We start from the raw sequence: 20,015 nt of genomic DNA, 5'->3' as shown, positions 1-20,015 counted from the left end.
TCCTCCACGCTATCAGGATCCACTCACAAACTTGAGTGAAAGTTGCTTTTCGCATGCGACCAGTTTTGGTGAATGATTTATCGCCGCTAGTCATCCAGGCCTCCCACTGAACGCGTAGTGCCACTTTGAACGCACGATTGACACTGATGTCGAGTGGCTGCAGATGCTTCGTTGTGCTCCCAGGAATCACAGCTGGAATCGAGTTTGTGCTCTTGATGGCTGCTTTCACATAATCCGTTATATGGGCCCTCATGCTGTCCAAAACGAGCTAAGCTTTTTTTTTGGCGAAAGAATCCTCCAGGGCGCTTGACGTAGCACTCATTCAGCCACTCATTCATTACACTTTCCATCATCCAACCTTTCTTGTTGACTTTAAAGGAGATGCCTTTCAGGATCTTTTCTTTTGGCATTGTAATCCGCTTAAAAATCACCATTGGCGGAAGCTTTAATCCAGATGCTGTGCAGCCAAGAACACAAGTGAAATTCGTTCTCTCGTGGCCAGTGGTTCTCAACGTGATGGACGATTCACCTTTCTTGTGAACAGTCCTAGTGAGAGGCAGGTCAAACGTCAAAGGCACTTCATCCATATTTATGATCTGGTCCGGTCCGATGGAATATTCCTCTATCTTTCTTTGTGTGAATTCGCCGAAGTTTGTTATTTTTTCCTGGTAGTCGGGAGGGAGTTGCTGACACACAGTCGTCCGCGCCCTGATGGACAGTCCCTTTCGTCTCATAAATCTGAAAACACCAGGATGGTCCACCTCTAAAATTTTCAATTTTCATTTCGGTGGCGACTGTTTCAGCTTTCAGTCGGATCTGCACGGTGGAAACACCTCGGCCGTCTGCTCTCTGTGTGTTCACCCAATCTTCAAGAAAGTCTTCAAGTTCGGGCCATCTGCTTTTATTACCTCTGAAAGCTTTTTTTGACTTTTTGCATTGAGACAGTTCTTCCCGCTGGCGTCTCCAACGTCTCACCATTGACTCATTGATGCCAAGGCTACGTGCAGCAGCTCTATTTCCTTCTTTTACAGCCAGATTGACTGCCTTTAACTTAAAAGCTGCATCATATGCATTTCTACGTTTGTTTTCCATAATGAGGCTTTGTGCATGAAAACTTCCTTTGCACAAACTGTCTCGCTCTCGTAATGTCTGTCTGTCTTGCTCTCGTTCTGTCTCTCGTACCACTCTTTTCCGGCCTCCAGCTTTTCCTGCTGGAGCCCGCCGCTTAAAGGTGGGGGGCGCGGACCGGTCATAGAGCCCATAGAGTTAAAGTTGGTGGACTGTAACCTGTAAAATCCATAGATTTAGGAGGTCTTCTAGTGGCCGTTAGCTGTAAAAATCCATAGATTAGCCGCACCGTTATATAAGCCGCAGGGTCGAAAAATGGGGAAAAAGGCGCGGCTTATAGTCCGAAAACTACGGTAATTTAAATGGATTTTTATTTGGATTTCATGTAATGGACATACACAAAATAGTCCAAATTGGTGAAGTGAAAGAAATTCTATAAAATAAATAACGGAAAAGTGGTGTGTGCATATGTATTCACCCCCTTTGCTATGAAGCCCCTAAATAAGATCTGGTGCAACCAATTACCTTCAGAAGTCACATAATTAGTTAAATAAAGTCCACCTGTGTGCAATCTGTGAGTCACATGATCTCAGTTTATACACCTGTTCTGAAAGGCACCACTAAGCAAGGGGCACCACCAAGCAAGTGGCACCATGAAGACCAAGGAGCTCTCCAAACAGGTCAGGGACAAAGTTGTGGAAAAGTACAGATCAGGGTTGGGTTATAAAAAAAGATCCGAAACTTTGAACATCCCACGGAGCACCATTAAATCCATTATTAAGAAATGGAAAGAATATGGCACCACAACAAACCTGCCAAGAGAGGGCCGCCCACCAAAACTAACGGACCAGGCAAGGAGGGCATTCATCAGAGGCAACAAAGACACCAAAGATAACCCTGAAGGAGCTGCAAAGCTCCACAGCGGAGATTGGAGTATCTGTCCATAGGACCACTTTAAGCCGTACACTCCACAGAGCTGGGCTTTAGGGAAGAGTGGCCAGAAAAAAGCCATTGCTTAAATAAAAAAATAAGCAAACACGTTTGGTGTTTGCCAAAAGGCATGTGGGAGACTCCCCAAACATATGGAAAAAGGTACTCTGGTCAGATGAGACTAAAATTGAGCTTTTTGGCCATCAAGGAAAACGCTATGTCTGGCACAACCCCAACACCTCTCATCACCCTGAGAACACCATGGTGAAGCATGGTGGAGGCAGCATCATGCTGTGGGGATGTTTTTCAGCAGCAGGGACTGAGGAACTGGTCAGAATTGAAGAAATGATGGATTGTGCTAAATACAGGGAAATTCTTGAGGGGAAACCTGTTTCAGTCTTCCAGAGATTTGAGACTGGGACGGAGGTTCACCTTCCAGCAGGACAATGACCCTAAGCATACTGCTAAAGCAACACTCGAGTGGTTTAAGGAGAAACATTTAAATGTCTTGGAATGGCCTAGTCAAAGCCCAGACCTCAATCCAATTGAGAATCTGTGGTATGACTTAAAGATTGCTGTACACCAGCGGAACACTTCCAACTTGAAGGAGCTGGAACAGGTTTGCCTTGAAGAATGGGCATAAATTCCAGTGGCTAGATGTGCCAAACTAATAGAGACATACCCCAAGAGACTTGCAGCTGTAATTGCTACAAAAGGTGGCTCTACAAAGTATTGACTTTGGGGGGGTGAATAGTTATGCACACTCAAGTTCTGTTTTTTTGTCTTATTTGTTGTTTGTTTCACAAGAAAAAATATTTTGCATCTTCAAAGTGGTAGGCATGTTGTGTAAATCAAATGATACAAACCCCCCAAAAATAAATTTTAATTCCAAGTTGTAAGGCAACAGAATAGGAAAAATGCCAAGTAGGGTGAATACTTTCGCAAGCCACTGTACATGACACAGGGGCGGCATATGTTGATCTTTCCTAGGGCAGAAGCAGAACTGCTAGGACCGGGTCTGACGAAGACAATCATTTGCCTCCAATTTACTTGCGTTTGCGGTGGACCTTGGCCTGCTCAAAGTGAGCCGCTGCTTTTGGGAAGTCAAAACTGTCCAACTCCTTGGAACAGCTTAAATGGACATCAGCCTCGTTACTTTGTCCTCAAGAAGGCGCGATCTTGAAGCTGTCTTTACTCTGTTTTGGAGAAAGAATCCCCTCTCGGCGGGCACACTGGAAACAGGGATAATCAAACACAATCTTTGCCAATTTAGCAAAATAATGCATTTTATTCATTCACTTGAATACATTATTTATTTATATATATATATATATATATATATATATATACTGCTCAAAAAAATAAAGGGAACACTTAAACAACACAATGTAACTCCAAGTCAATCACACTTCTGTGAAATCAAACTGTCCACTTAGGAAGCAACACTGACTGACAATACATTTCACATGCTGTTGTGCAAATGGAATAGACAACAGGTGGAAATTATAGGCAATTAGCAAGACACCCCCAATAAAGGACTGGTTTTGCAGGTGGTGACCACAGACCACTTCTCAGTTCCTATGCTTCCTGGCTGATGTTTCGGTCACTTTTGAATGCTGGCGGTGCTTTCACTCTAGTGGTAGCATGAGACACACAAGTGGCTCAGGTAGTGCAGCTCATCCAGGATGGCACATCAATGCGAGCTGTGGCAAGAAGGTTTGCTGTGTCGGTCAGCGTAGTGTCCAGAGCATGGAGACGCTACCAGGAGACAGGCCAGTACATCAGGAGACGTGGAGGAGGCCGTAGGAGGGCAACAACCCAGCAGCAGGACCGCTACCTCCGCCTTTGTGCAAGGAGGAGCAGGAGGAGCACTGCCAGAGCCCTGCAAAATGACCTCCAGCAGGCCACAAATGTGCATGTATCTGCTCAAACGGTCAGAAACAGACTCCATGAGGGTGGTATGAGGGCCCGACGTCCACAGGTGGGGGTTGTGCTTACAGCCCAACACCGTGCAGGACGTTTGGCATTTGCCAGAGAACACCAAGATTGGCAAATTCGCCACTGGCGCCATGTGCTCTTCACAGATGAAAGCAGGTTCACACTGAGCACGTGACAGACGTGACAGAGTCTGGAGACGCCGTGGAGAACGTTCTGCTGCCTGCAACATCCTCCAGCATGACCGGTTTGGCGGTGGGTCAGTCATGGTGTGGGGTGGCATTTCTTTGGGGGGCCGCACAGCCCTCCATGTGCTCGCCAGAGGTAGCCTGACTGCCATTAGGTACCGAGATGAGATCCTCGATTGTGAGACCATATGCTGGTGCGGTTGGCCCTGGGTTCTTCCTAATGCAAGACAATGCTAGACCTCATGTGGCTGGAGTGTGTCAGCAGTTCCTGCAAGAGGAAGGCATTGATGCTATGGACCGCCCGTTCCCCAGACCTGAATCCAATTGAGTACATCTGGGACATCATGTCTCGCTCCATCCACCAACGCCACGTTGCACCACAGACTGTCCAGGAGTTGGCGGATGCTTTAGTCCAGGTCTGGGAGGAGATCCCTCAGGAGACCATCAGCCACCTCATCAGGAGCATGCCCAGGCGTTGTAGGGAGGTCATACAGGCACGTGGAGGCCACACACACACACACTACTGAGCCTCATTTTGACTTGTTTTAAGGACATTACATCAAAGTTGGATCAGCCTGTAGTGTGGTTTTCCACTTTAATTTTGAGGGTGACTCCAAATCCAGACCTCCATGGGTTGATAAATTTGATTTCCATTGATAATATTTGTGTGATTTTGTTGTCAGCACATTCAACTATGTAAAGAAAAAAGTATTTAATAAGATTATTTCATTCATTCAGATCTAGGATGTGTTATTTTAGTGTTAGTGTTTTTTTAGCAGTATTTATAATTTTAATGGTAGGTTTATTTGAACAGTGAGAGACAGAATTACAACAAAATCCAGAAAAACGCATGTCAAAAATGTTATAAATTGATTTGCATTTTAATGAGGGAAATACGTATTTGAACCCCTCTCAATCAGAAAGATTTCTGGCTCCCAGGTGTCTTTTATACAGGTAACGAGCTGAGATTAGGAGCAAACTCTTAAAGGGAGTGCTCCTAATCTCAGTTTGTTACCTGTATAAAAGACACCTGTCCACAGAAGCAATCAATCAATCAGATTCCAAACTCTCCACCATGGCCAAGAACAAAGAGCACTCCAAGGATGTCAGGGACAAGAATGTAGACCTACACAAGGCTGGAATGGGCTACAAGACCATCGCCAAGCAGCTTGGTGAGAAGGTGACAACAGTTGGTGTGATTTTTCGCAAATGGAAGAAACACAAAATAACTCAATCTCCCTCGGCCTGGAGCTCCATGCAAGATCTCACCTCGTGGAGTTGCAATGATCATGAGAACGGTGAGGAATCAGCCCAGAACTACACGGGAGGATCTTGTCAATGATCTCAAGGCAGCTGGGACCATAGTCACCAAGAATACAATTGGTAAAACACTACGCTGTGAAGGAATCCTGCAGCGCCCGCAAGGTCCCCCTGCTCAAGAAAGCACATATACAGGGCCGTCGGAAGTTTGCCAATGAACATCTGAATGATTCAGAGGAGAACTGGGTGAAAGTGTTGTGGTCAGATGAGACCAAAATGGAGCTCTTTGGCATCAACTCAACTCGCCGTGTTTGGAGGAGGAGGAATGCTGCCTATAACCCCAAGAATCCCCACCGTCAAACATGGAGGTGGAAACATTATGCTAAGGGGGTGTTTTTCTGCTAAGGGGACAGGACAACTTCACCGCATCAAAGGGACGATGGACGGGGCCATGTACCGTCAAATCTTGGGTGAGAACCTCCTTCCCTCAGCCAGGGCATTGAAAATGGGTCGTGGATGGGTATTCCAGCATGACAATGACCCAAAACACACGGCCAAGGCAACAAAGGAGTGGCTCAAGAAGATGCACATTAAGGTCCTGGAGTGGCCTAGCCAGTCTCCAGACCTTAATCCCATAGAAAATCTGTGGAGGGAGCTGAAGGTTCGAGTTGCCAAACATCAGCCTCGAAACCTTAATGAATTGGAGAAAATCTGCAAAGAGGAGTGGAACAAAATCCCTCCTGAGATGTGTGCAAACCTGGTGGCCAACTACAAGAAATGTCTGACCTCTGATTGCCAACAAGGGTTTTGCCACCAAGTACTAAGTCATGTTTTGCAGAGGGGTCAAATACTTATTACCCTCATTAAAATGCAAATCAATTTATAACATTTTTGACATGCGTTTTTCTGGATTTTGTTGTTGTTATTCTGTCTCTCACTGTTCAAATAAACCTACCATTAAAATTATAGACTGATCATTTCTTTGTCAGTGGGCAAACATACAAAATCAGCAGGGGATCAAATACTTTTTTCCCCTCACTGTACATACATACATACAGTGGGGAGAGCAAGTATTTGATACACTGCCGATTTTGCAGGTTTTCCTACTTACAAAGCATGTAGAGGTCTGTAATTTTTATCATGGGTACACTTCAACTGTGAGAGACGGAATCTAAAACAAAAATCCTGAAAATCACATTGTATGATTTTTAAGTAATTAATTTGCATTTTATTGCATGACATAAGTATTTGATCGCCTACCAACCAGTAAGAATTCCGGCTCTCACAGACCTGTTAGTTTTTCTTTAAGAAGCCCTCCTGTTCTCCACTCATTACCTGTATTAACTGCACCTGTTTGAACTCGTTACCTGTATAAAATACACCTGTCCACACACTCAATCAAACAGACTCCAACCTCTCCACAATGGCCAAGACCAGAGAGCTGTGTAAGGACATCAGGGATAAAATTGTAGACCTGCACAAGGCTGGGATGGACAGGTGTCTTTTATACAGGTAACGAGTTCAAACAGGTGCAGTTAATACAGGTAATGAGTGGAGAACAGGAGGGCTTCTTAAAGAAAAACTAACAGGTCTGTGAGAGCCGGAATTCTTACTGGTTGGTAGAACTCTTTTTTTGGTTACTACATGATTCCATATGTGTTATTTCATAGTTTTGATGTCTTCACTATTATTCTACAATGTAGAAAATAGTAAAAATTAAGAAAAACTCTGCATTGAGTAGGTGTGTCTTAACTTTTGACTGGTACTGTATATAAATATAAAAACAAATAGGCCTATTTTAACAATGAAAAGGCTTTGTCTAAAATGAAATAAAATGATCTGTGTAACATTGCTACATAGCCTACCATTACGTTAAACAATTTATAAATACAACCGCTACGGAAAAATTACGGAATAAAAAAAAAAGTCTAATATTTGAAGAATCTCAAATATAAAATATATTTTGATTTGTTTAACACTGTTGGTTACTACATTATTTAATATGTGTTATTTCATAGTTTTGATGTCTTCACTATTATTCTACAATGTAGAAAATAGTAAAAATAAAGAAAAACCCAAGAATGAGTTGGTGTCCTAAAACTTTTGACCGGTAGTGTGTGTGTGTGTGTGTGTGTATATATATATATATATATATATAAATTCGCAAAAATGTCTAAAAACCTGTTTTCACTTTGTGGGGGTATTGTGTGTAGATTGATGAGGGGGGAAAAAAGAATTTAAGCCATTTCATAGTAAGGCTGTAACGTAACAAAATGTAGAAAAAGTCAAGGGGTCTGAATACTTTCCGAACGCACTGTAATTACAAAGTACATTCAAAGTGTAAAAAGGAAAGCTTTGTTGCATTTGACCTGTCTGCAGTTACCTTATATAAAATGCTAAATCCCCTAGTTTATTCATAACAATTCCAATTATTTAATTGAAATATGACACAGGGCACCAAACAAGCAAAGTCCCAAAGAAGAACTAGGACACTGATCCCAATCTTTGGTCTGATTCTAATAACCAAACCTCTGTAATTAGCATGGAGGAACAGAGCACTACAGCAGGGCTGGCTTTGGTTAATTCCAGGATGGGACCAAGCCTCCAGAGACAGGGTCACTGTGCCCCAGATTTCACACGCAGGCCTCGTCCAAAAAGCTACGCTGCCTGGACCCATCAGGATGATAATAATCCTACCACAGGAGGCTGCTGAGGGGAGGACGGCTTATAATAATGGCTGGAATGGAATGAATGGATGCGTTTGATACTGTTTCATTTATTCCGTTCCAGCCATTACTCCACCCCAATTAATTAAGGTGCCACCAGCCACCTGTGAATCCTACCAATTACAATAGGGTTCCAGGTACAGGCCTACAAGCATCACACTCCATGTGGAACCGAGTCTGGAGCTATGAAAAACAACAGCTGTCTTTGAGCCTTAGCTCGTCAGGGAGTTAACGTGATCAAAATAAAAGAGACCAAAGCTCGAGGGAAATTGCCACGCTCTTCAGCAACACGAGTTAGTTTCTTTGTAAATCATTTGCAAAGCTATACTGTAAATATACATACCGATTATATGGAGTGCAACATAAAAGAAGATGTGATGTATTTATTTTTTTAAACATCCCTGTCAACATTTAGGCCAATCAATTCCATTAGCTATCGTTCCATCATCATCTCTTAGCATGAGTCAGAGATTCTACTACACACACAGACAACGTTTGGAGCCGTTTCCCTGGCAACTCCCAAATTCTAAGGTGGAGGCTCTGTGTGACGGCTACTATAGGACCAGAGTGCAGAGTAGGAATGGGCATTTGAAATTATTTCACTATTCAAATAATATATTTTTTGGGGATATCCGGGGATAGTTGAAATACACTGAGTGTACAAAACATTAGGAACACATTTCTAATATTGAGTTGCACCTCCTTTTGCCCTCAGAACAGCCTCAATTCGTCGGGGCATGGACTACAAGGTGTCAAAAGTGTTCCACAGGGATGCTGGCCCATGTTGACTCCAATGCTTCCCACAGTTGTGTCAAGTTGGTTGGATGTACTTTGGGTGGTGGACTATTCTTGGTACACACGGGTAACTGTTGAGCGTGAAAAACCAAAAAGCGTTGCAGTTCTTGACACACTTCAACTGGTGCGCCTGGCACCTACTACCATACCCGGTTCAAAGGCACTTCAATCTTTTGTCTTGCCTATTCACCCTCTGAATGGCACACATACACAATCCATGTCTCAAGGCTTAAAATTCCTTCTTTAAAAATGCATCCTCTTCATCTGCACTGATTGAAGTGGATTTAACAAGTGACATCAATAAGGGATCCTAGCTTTCACCTGGTCAGTCAATGTCATGGAAAGAGTAGGTGTTCCTACGGTTTTGTACACTCAGTGTACATGTGTTTTAATGAAAAACATAAAAAAACATAACTTTAATGGAGACTTGCTCGCACGACTCAAGAGCCGGTGAGCTACACTCTGCTTGTTTAAGCTGGAGGGTAGGGCGAGAGAGGCGCAGGGGCCGGTGTATGTGACAGTCTGTGTGTGGCATGGAGGGAGAGAGAGCGAAAGTAGCCAAACCGACCGACACTTGTTAGACAAACTTGTTGCTGCCATAGGTTATCTATCATACCATCTGGTAGTGCCTGTCTTGACTGCATTACATCGTTGTAAAGAAGCTAGCTAGCTACAGTAGCCAGCTAGGTTAGACAGTTAGCTAACTAAAGTAGCAAGAATAATTGAGGCAATTTTGCTGCGCTCCCTATAGCTACTTGTCTACAACAACTCCATTCATATGAAACAAAAGCCAAAACTGTTGACCTTCTCATTTAGCCAACTTAATTTAATTCCGTAATTTTTCCGTAGCGGTTGTATTTATAAATTTTTTACGTAATGGTAGGCTATGTAGCAATGTTACAGAGATCATTTTATTTCATTTTAGACAAAGCCTTTTCATTGTTAAAATAGGCCTATTTGTTTTTATATTTATATACAGTACCAGTCAAAGGTTTGGACACACCTACTAATTGCAGAGTTTTTCTTAATTTGTACCATTTTCTACATTGTAGAATAATAGTGAAGACATCAAAACTATGAAATAACACATATGGAATCATGTTGTAACCAAAAAAAGAGTTAAACAAATCCAAATATATTTTAGATTTGAGATTCTTCAAAGTAGCCACCCTTTGCCTTGATGACAGCTTTGCACACTCTTGGCATTCTCTCAACCAGCTTCATGAGGTAGTCACCTGGAATGCATTTCAATTAACAGGTGTGCCTTGTTAAAAGTTCATTTGTGGAGGGGGTATACAGAAGAAAGCCCTATTTGGTAAAATTTGGTAAAAGACCAAGTCCATATTATGGCAAGAACAGCTCAAATAAGCAAAGGGAAACGACAGTCCATCATTACTTCAAGACATGAAGGTCAGTCAATACGGAACATTAAGAACTTTGAAAGTTTCTTCAAGTGCAGTCGCAAAAACCATCAAGCACTATGATGAAACTGGCTCTCATGAGGACCGCCACAGGAATGGAAGACCCAGAGTTACCTCTGCTGCAGAGGATACGTTCATTAGAGTTACCAGCCTCAGAAATTGCAGCCCAAATAAATGCTTCACAGAGTTCAAGTCACAGACACATCTCAACGTCAACTGTTCAGAGGAGACCGCGTGAATCAGGCCTTCATGGTCGAATTGCTGCAAAGAAACCACTACTAAAGGACACCAATAAGAAGAAGAGACTTTCTTGGGCCAAGAAACACGAGCAATGGACATTAGACCGGTGGAAATCTGTCCTTTGGTCTGATGAGTCCAAATTTGTGATTTTTGGTTCCAACCGCCGTGTCTGTTACTTGAACTCTGTGAAGCATCTATTTGGCTGCAATTTCTGAGGCTGGTAACTCTAATGAACGTATCGTCTGCAGCAGAGGTAACTCTGGGTCTTCCATTCCTGTGGCGGTCCTCATGAGAGCCAGTTTCATCATAGTGCTTGATGGTTTTTGCGACTGCACTTGAAGAAACTTTCAAAGTTCTTGAAATGTTCCGTATTGACTGACCTTCATGTCTTGAAGTAATGATGGACTGTCGTTTCTCTTTGCTTATTTGAGCTGTTCTTGCCATAATATTGACTTGGTCTTTTACCAAATAGGGCTATCTTCTGTATACCCCTCCTACATTGTCACAACACAACTGATTGGCTCAAATGCATTAACATGGAAATAAATTCCACAAATTAACTTTTAAGAAGGCACACCTGTTAATTGAAATGCATTCCAGGTGACTACCTCATGAAGCTGGTTGAGAGAATGCCAAGAGTGTGCAAAGCTGTCATCAAGGCAAAGGGTGGCTATTTGAAGAATCTCAAATATATGATTCCATATGTCATTTCATAGTTTATGTCTTTACTATTATTCTATAATGTAAAAAATAGTAAAAATAAAGAAAAAACCTTGAATTATTAGGTGTTCTAAAACTTTTGACCAGTAGTGTATATACATAAACTCAGCAAAAAAAGAAACGTCCCTTTTTCAGGACCCTGTCTTTCAAAGACAATTCGTACCCATGCAGGTACAGGATGGCAACAACAACTGCCCGAGTTATACCAGGAACGCACAATCCCTCCATCAGTGCTCAGACTGTCCGCAACAGGCTGAGAGAGGCTGGACTGAGGATTTTAGGCCTGTTGTAAGGCAGGTCCTCACCAGACATCACCAGCAACAACGTCGTCTATGGGCACAAACTCACCGTCACTGGACCAGACAAGACTGGCAAAAAGTGCTCTTCACCGACGAGTCGCGGTTTTGTCTCACCAGGGGTGATGGTCGGATTTGCGTTTATCGTCGAAGGAATGAGCGTTACACCGAGGCCTGTATTCTGGAGCGGGATCGATTTGGAGGTGGAGGGTCCGTCATGATCTGGGGCGGTGTGTCACAGCATCATCGGACTGAGCTTGTTGTCATTGCAGGCAATCTCAACGCTGTGCGTTACAGGGAAGACATCCTCCTCCCTCATGTGGTACCCTTCCTGCAGGCTCATCCTGACATGACCCTCCAGCATGACAATGCCACCAGCCATACTGCTCGATCTGTGCGAGATTTCCTGCAAGACAGGAATGTCAGTGTTCTGCCATGGCCAGCGAAGAGCCCGGATCTCAATCCCATTGAGCACGTCTGGGACCTGTTGGATCGGAGGGTGAGGGCTAGGGCCATTCCCCCCAGAAATGTCTGGGAACTTGCAGGTGCCTTGGTGGAAGAGTGGGGTAACATCTCACAGCAAGAACTGGCAAATCTGGTGCAGTCCATGAGGAGGAGATGCACTGCAGTACTTAATGCACCTGGTGGCCACACCAGATACTGACTGTTACTTTTGATTTTGACCCCCCCTTTGTCACATGTCTGCAGTTGACAGTGAGAGGACGTTTATTTTTTTGCTGAGTTTATATACATACACTACCGTTCAAAAGATTGGGGTCACTTAGAAATGTCCTTGTTTTCAAAAGAAAAGCAATTCTTTGGTCCATTACAATAACATAAAATTGATCAGAAGTACAGTGTAGACATTGTTAATGTTGTAAATGGCTATTGTAGCTGGAAACAGCTGATTTTTAATGGAATATCTACATAGGCGTACAGAGGCCCATTATCAGCAACCAATCAGTCCTGTGTGCCAATGGCACGTTGTGTATGCTAATCCAAGTTTATCATTTAAAAAAGGCTAATTGATCATTAGAAAACCCTTTTGCAATTATGTTAGCACAGCTGAAAACTGTTGTGCTGATTAAAGAAGCAATAAAACTGGCCTTCTTGAGACTAGTTGAGTATCTGGAGCATCAGCAATTGTGGGTTCAATTACAGAATCAAAATGGCCAGAAACAAAGCACTTTCTTCTGAAACTTGTCAGTATCTTCTTGTTCTGAGAAATGAAGGCTATTCCATGCGAGAAATTGCCAAGAAACTGAAGATCTCGTACAACGCTGTGTACTACTCCCTTCACAGAACAGCGCAAACTGGCTTTAACCAGAATAGAAAGAGTGGGAGGCCCCGGTGCACAACTGAGCAAGAGGACAAATACATTAGTGTTTGAGAAACAGATGCCTCACAGGTCCTCAACTGGCAGTCTCAACAGTGAAGAGGCGACTCCGGGATGCTGACCTTCTAGGCAGAGTTGCAAAGAAAAAGCCATATCTCAGACTGGCCAATAAAAATAAAAGATTAAGATGGGCAAAAGAACACAGACACTGGACAGAGGAAGATTGGAAAAAAGTGTTATGGACAGACAAATCGAAGTTTGAGGTGTTCGGATCACAAAGAACATTTGTGAGACGCAGACCAAATGAAAAGATGCTGGAGGAGTGCTTGATGCAATCTGTCAAGCATGGTGGAGGCAATGTGATGGTTGGGGGGTGCTTTGGTGGTGGTAAAGTGGGAGATTTGTACAGGGTAAAAGGGATCTTGAAGAAGGAAGGCTATCACTCCATTTTGCAACGCCATACCCTGTGGACGGCGCTTGATTGGAGCCAATTTCCTCCTACAACAGGACAATGACCCAAAGCACAGCTCCAAACTATGCAATAACTATTTAGGGAAGAAGCAGTCAGCTGCTATAATGGTCTGGCCAGCACAGTCACCGGATGTCAACCCTATTGAGCTGTTGTGGGAGCAGCTTGACCGTATGGTACGTAAGAAGTGCCCATCAAGCCATTCCAACTTGTGGGAGGTGCATCAGGAAGCATGGGGTGAAATCTCTTCAGATTACCTCAACAAATTGACAACTAGAATGCCAAAGGTCTGCAAGGCTGTAATTGCTGCAAATGGAGGATTCTTTGACGAAAGCAAAGTTTGAAGGACACAATTATTATTTCAATTAAAAATCATTATTTCTAACCTTGTCAATGACTACATTTCCTATGCATTTTGCTATATTTCCTCTTCAAACTCATTTCATGCATGTTTTCATGGAAAACAAGGACGTTTCTATGTGACCCCAAACTTTTGAACGGTAGTGTATATATACACACATATTTTTTCTCAAAACGAATACTCCCCCAAGTAATCGAATACTAACGTCCGTTCAGATATTTCGAATAACCGTGCCCATCCCTAGTGCAGAGAGCTTATCGCACAGTGCAAGATGCTCCAGTCCTTTGGGGTTATTTGGTATCGGTGAAACCATGTTTTGTTGGGTGTTAAATCATCTTGTTTACGTTGGCTTGAGCGTACTAGCACAGGCAATTATCATAAACACACCCCCATAATGCCACCCCTCCCATTTCAACACAAAGGGCTTCTATGCAGGACTTCACAACGCTGATGCAGTGAGACAGATTTCACCAATGCGTCAACCAAAACGCTCATGTTTGACAACACTGTTGCGATGCACGTGTCTCAATTACAACCAGCCACAACACTTGTGTCTGACCACACCGTTGCAGTGAGTCGAGCTGTAATTAGTTTGCAGTGTTTCCCGTCTCTTCTAGGGAAGCGTTTGTTTCAGAGTGGGATGCTGTCACGCCACTTCAGTTTCTAGCCATACATCCTAGGGACGAGCGGAATGGAGAAGTAATGAAGCGACCAATTCCAAGCTCTCAGACAATCATTCAGGCACGCGTTGTTACTACTGTACACACTCGTCAGGGACAGAGCGGGGGAGGGAGACAGAGAGCGAGCAAAGGGAGGCCTGCAGCTACTGACATACCTAGCCTAAAAATAGACTAGAAATGACTGATTAACTCCAACACAACCCATTGGCCACATGGGATATGGCGAACACATGGTCTGACATGAATATTTTTCCATTTTAATGTGTGCGTGATTGCATGCGTCTATTCTGTGTATGTGATGTATTGAAAAGAAAACATCTTAACCCAACAGTAAGGGTTGGCAAAAGAGACAAAGTGCCACATTAAAATGACAACGTTGCACTCTTCAAATTGGGGTTGATACAAAGAAATGGTGTATTACAGCTTCATATTTTTATTCACCTTAATTTTAAGAGTATGGAGCTTATTTCCAACACTGATCATTTCAGGTCTACGAGCGATTTACTAAATATAACTACGTGTGCAGGTGAAGGATGGGCATCTGAAATGATTTTACTACTAAAATAATATCATTTTTTCAGATATTGCTCTTGACAAATGAAAACGAAGCAAATGCACCTGGCAGAGGTAAATGGGACAGACTGATTTTCTCCGTAGTTTTGGCTAACAGCAATTTGCGACAGATTTTCATGCAAATACTCTCAAATCTGCATTTTAAAAAGATGTGCATTTTCCTACCAGAGGTGTGTTTCCATTAAACTGACTTGGTGCACATATAAAGCACTTAGTCGTATAACTTTTCCTTTATCCAAGAAGAAAATAGTGTTTCCATCCTATTTTTATCTCTGTCGATGATTTTGGTACAAAAAGTCTGCGATAAACAGCAAAGCAAATGTGCCCACACTGATCTTGGTACGTGCGCTCTAGCCAACAGCTGGCAGATACAGTGCAGAGGGTACATGATGAGATTATGGATAAGAGTAGGATAATTTTTTTGTCAATTGACAGCCAAGCACCGATCATCATTTCACCACCACAAATGACCCTGTGAAGTTCATCATAACTTATTTTGTCTGTAACCTAATAAACTGTGCATGCTTTTCCAAGTCGCAGTGGGACCACACAACATAGCATCACGTTACTGCAAGTTTACTTCGATGTGATGGTTATTATGTCAATATTTGCACATAAAAGCGTTTCCACCTTAATTGTCGCATAATCTATTGCACCAACAAAAACATGCTCCCACCTTGTCTAGTTTTGTTTGTCGACATTTGGAAAGTTTACCGACAAATTATCTGTTTCCATCAGGCCTGTCGTTAAATTTTTTATCAGACGTACTTTACTGGCATAAAAAGGTAGGATGGAAACCTGGTTATTGAAAGAGAAGCCAGATTTTTTCGTCATGATAGAACTAATTCTGAAACAAAAATATGTTCTGGTGAGTGTTTTGCATTGATCTGTGTCAATGCAAAACACACATTAAGTGCATGTCTGTAATTGCTATTTGAAGTGTGGGAAATAACATACCGGTCTCGGGACAGACTGTATGGCTAAATGCACAGCAGTAGCTCAACGCAATTCAAAAGTTTGTTTTATTAAATTAACAATTTCAAATATCATGGTATATCATTGTAGGTAAAAATGTCACAAGGATCATTTAAATCTAGAGCTTTTTCAATGTTAAAATAGGCCTACCATTTATTTTCTCCAAAGATGAACACTCACTCAAGTAATCTAATACTAACGTCCGTTCGGATATTGGATTGATCGATTAACCGTGCCCATCCCTAGCGCATTTGTTTTCATTTTTTATATCTTACTGCATTGAATGTCACAGATAACTAAAGAGTATTCCATTGAGAAGTAAACATTTAGAAACGACTCATCAACAGCCATAAATCCAAACACAACTACAGAAACCTCAAGAGACAGAGACTGACCTTAGACCATTGAAGAGTTGTTTGGACTTGTCCAGCAGGTAGCAGAAGTCTGTGACCGTCTTCCTTTCACCCAATGGGATGTCATCCTCAGCCCCAGCTCCAGTCATGTCACCTGCTTCTCTCCCCTGAAAAACCAGAGAGCATCTATGACTTGACAGAGGCCGTATGGTAAAGCTAAAGGGCATTTTGTCATTTATCATTCTTTGTTGTAGATAATATCCATATAATGTCTGTAAGCTCAAACTAAAATAAATTGGAATAATAGATTTTCAATTGAAGCCTGCAAATGCCATGTCTGTGGAATACATTTTGTTTGGAAGATTACAAAAGACCACAAAAAAAATGGGGGGAACTTGTGTCTTTTAAACAACTGTGGGAAAAGGTAAAACCATAGCATAGGGAAGAACAGCAAGCCTCATCACAGTGAGTAGTCTATTATGAGAGGTTTGGTCCTGGTTAAAATGGAGGTAGTGTGTGGGAGGCCAGTGAGGCCAGAGGCTAAATAGGCACTGTTCATCTGCTATGTCATGCAGCTGAAGAGGGACAGATCAGCAAACACACATGCACACCCTCCCCCCCCCTACACACAGTCACTGAAACACCCTCCCCCCCTACACACAGTCACTGAAATATCTTGTGTGTGTGTGTGTGTGTGTGTGTGTGTCTTTTCTGCATCACCAGAAAACCCAAGGGCTCTACACTGTCCAACAATTCACTGTCAAGCTCTGGTGATCAGACTCTGGCAATGAGCATGTAACTTGCCAACCAGCGCATGCATACAAGGTGTGTGTGTGTAAGATTGGGTCATACACACACACACTGAAATGTAGCGTGCAAGCATATTTTCTGCTTCACCAGATGACCAAAGGGCTCTACACTGTCCAACTGCTGTTAAAGCCAACCAGCTCAAGCATATTACTTCCCCTTTTGCAGAATAGGTGTAACCAATTATAACCAGTTTTACAGAAAAATATGTTAGACATTTTGGATAATGTTTTATAAAGCCACTAGTTCATGAATTTGTGTGAGAATACAAGACTTGCCCCCAGACATCTAGCTACACACATTTCCCCTCGTGGTTAAGGGAAGCAGTATCAATAGTATCACTAATGTAGCCTAGTATATTGTGGCAGCATTGAGAACTTAGCTAGGGTCTGGGGCAATCAAACATCATATTGAAATGATCCACAAATTAAAGCATGCAATGGTTGCATCATGTTATTGGTATGATTGTCATTGGCAATAAATGGGGACAGGGTCAAGAGGAGAGTTGATTGAATTGACATGCTGGTCCCTAAAACAACAAAAAGTGACAACTGTGCAAGGGACACTATAGTCCAAAAAGTAGGTTCCATTCAAATGAATGGCTCCCTCCCCAGACTGGAGCTGGAAGTAGTGGAGAAATCGTCACAATTTGCTTCATTGCCATCATTTCATTTCAGTGGACATTTTGGACAATTGCCACTCAAGAGCTTGTGCTATTGCATTTCAAATCTCCAGTGTATAACGTGGATCATATCATCATCTGGCGACCAAGGCTTCAGAAATCATATCAAATGTACTCACCTCTCAGAACAGGACAGGCTTGTGTCAAGTCGGAATCCACTTGGAACAGTAGAGGTCGACCCTATAGGTGCCTATACGTCTTAAAATGAGATTGTTTTGATATCAGTGAAGAGGTATTGATTAAAACGACAATTTGTGCACAAATTAAACGGCCACACGCAAGTAACGTTATTTGCAGTGACAAAGTACTGCCAGTTACTAGCTAGCTAGCTGAGCTATCGTTACATCGTAAATTCACGATTTTATGTGGGTGATTTAACGTTGTGCAAATAACTACATAGCTAGCTAGACAGCTAATAACGGTATGGCTGCACTCATTCATCAAATCAATAATGCATGCACCTATTAACTAGCAAACTAGCTAACGTTAGTTAGCTAGTTGGTAACGTTGAGGTTGTAACGTTAACGTTACTAGCTAGGTAGATTTGGAAGCGTGCATGAAAAAATAGCCTTACCACTGCTTGGTAATGTAAAACCGTTATTGTATCTCGATTCTTTTGTCTATGCAATCAATTACTGTAGCGCAATGCATGTAGTTAGCTAGCTATTAGCAATGCATAAATCTAAGAAGCTTGCTAATGATGTGCAACCAATTTCACCTGGCTACTAGTTAGCTGCGAAAACAACTGGGCAGTGGGATACGTAGCTACTGTAGCTAGCCAGCTAAATAAAATAAAGCTAGCTAGCCATTTCTCGACTACCCCAAATATACTAGCTAGCTAGTTAGCTAGCTAAACTGGCTAACTACCTGACTCAGTCCTGATGTTGTCTCCACCCTGTCGTCCTCAGAGCAACCGTATCCAGGTATAAATGAATGAACCCTTTTAAGTCAGAGCCTCCAATGCAGTGCCACACTGTCATTTACAGCTGTTTTACACTAGGAAAAATAAACGGAACAGTGGTGCACCAAGCGGATGGCAGTCAAACTAACTGCGGGTGGTTGTATACGTGTGTGCTCAGACTGTGGAAGAAGGAGGGTGAATGGAGAAAAAGCGTCAACGTTCTGCACGAGGGGTTTATGACCAATCAAGTTCACGTTTTCAGTCAGTGGTCTTTGCTAACTGGTTAAAGCCAGTCTTTAAGAGTTCCAGTCATTTCAATAAATAAAATAAACACATTGATTTTGAAGAATTAATTTATACTTTCATGACATACTTGAATTAGTAAACTGCCGTAGGTTATCATAACCAAAAACCTAAGGATATAATATATTCATTTAATTATGACACCTTCAAATCATGTATGAAGTATGAAAGTAAATTGACCAATATGTAAATCAGTGCAACCACTGCAGGGCTCAAACCCTGACTTCAAGCCAACTGAAGTATGCTAACCACAATCCAAAGAGAGTTCAAGCTGTTGCAGGTAGTTGCGCCATCCCACTTCTGACACCAAATGGAATTGTATTTGTCACATGCTACATAAACAACAGGTGTAGGCTAATAGTGAAATGTTTACTTACAGCCCCATCCATACAATGCAGAGAAAAATCGAAAAATAACAGGGAAAAAATTATAACGAGGAATAAATACTCACTGAGTAAGGATAACGTTGCTATATATATATATACATACATACATACACACGAGGTACCTGTACCGAGTAGATGTGCAGGGTTGCGAGGTAATTGAGGTAGATACAGTATGTACATATAGGTAGGGGTAAAGTGACTAGGAAACAGGATATACAGTGGGGAGAACAAGTATTTGATACACTGCCGATTTTTCAGGTTTTCCTACTTACAAAGCATGTAGAGGTCTATAATTTTTTATCATAGGTACACTTCAACTGTGAGAGACGGAATCTAAAACAAAAATCCAGAAAATCACACTGTATGATTTTTAAGTAATTAATTTGCATTTTATTGCATGACATAAGTATTTGATCACCTACCAACCAGTAAGAATTCCGGCTCTCACAGACCTGTTAGTTTTTCTTTAAGAAGCCCTCCTGTTCTCCACTCATTCCCTGTATTAACTGCACCGGTTTGAACTTGTTACCTGTATAAAATACACCTGTCCACACACTCAATCAAACAGACTCCAACCTCTCCACAATGGCCAAGACCAGAGAGCTGTGTA

At 42.3% G+C, this 20,015-nt stretch overlaps 1 protein-coding gene across 3 annotated transcripts in view; it reads right to left on the bottom strand.

Moving 5' to 3' along the window:
* The window catches only part of scai (suppressor of cancer cell invasion), a 46,958-nt gene extending 28,037 nt beyond the window's left edge, over nt 1–18,921 (bottom strand). For 2 of the 3 annotated variants that reach the window (XM_041897567.2, XM_041897569.2), the window contains exons 1-3: nt 18,683–18,921; nt 17,935–18,013; nt 16,369–16,493 (exon numbers count right to left, since the gene is read on the bottom strand). In XM_041897567.2, the coding sequence (XP_041753501.1) occupies nt 16,369–16,475 (107 nt within the window). In that variant the 5' untranslated portion in view covers nt 16,476–16,493; nt 17,935–18,013; nt 18,683–18,921. The remainder of the gene's footprint in view (nt 1–16,368; nt 16,494–17,934; nt 18,014–18,682) is intronic. The other variant, XM_041897568.2, reaches the window with a different exon arrangement.
* Between the last annotated feature and the right edge of the window lie 1,094 nt (nt 18,922–20,015).

This window comes from Coregonus clupeaformis, chromosome 15, assembly GCF_020615455.1.
Source record: "Coregonus clupeaformis isolate EN_2021a chromosome 15, ASM2061545v1, whole genome shotgun sequence".
NCBI classification, from domain to species: Eukaryota; Metazoa; Chordata; class Actinopteri; order Salmoniformes; family Salmonidae; genus Coregonus; species Coregonus clupeaformis.
Note: the sequence above shows the minus strand (reverse complement) of the source record. Positions and strands in the feature narration are given on the sequence as shown.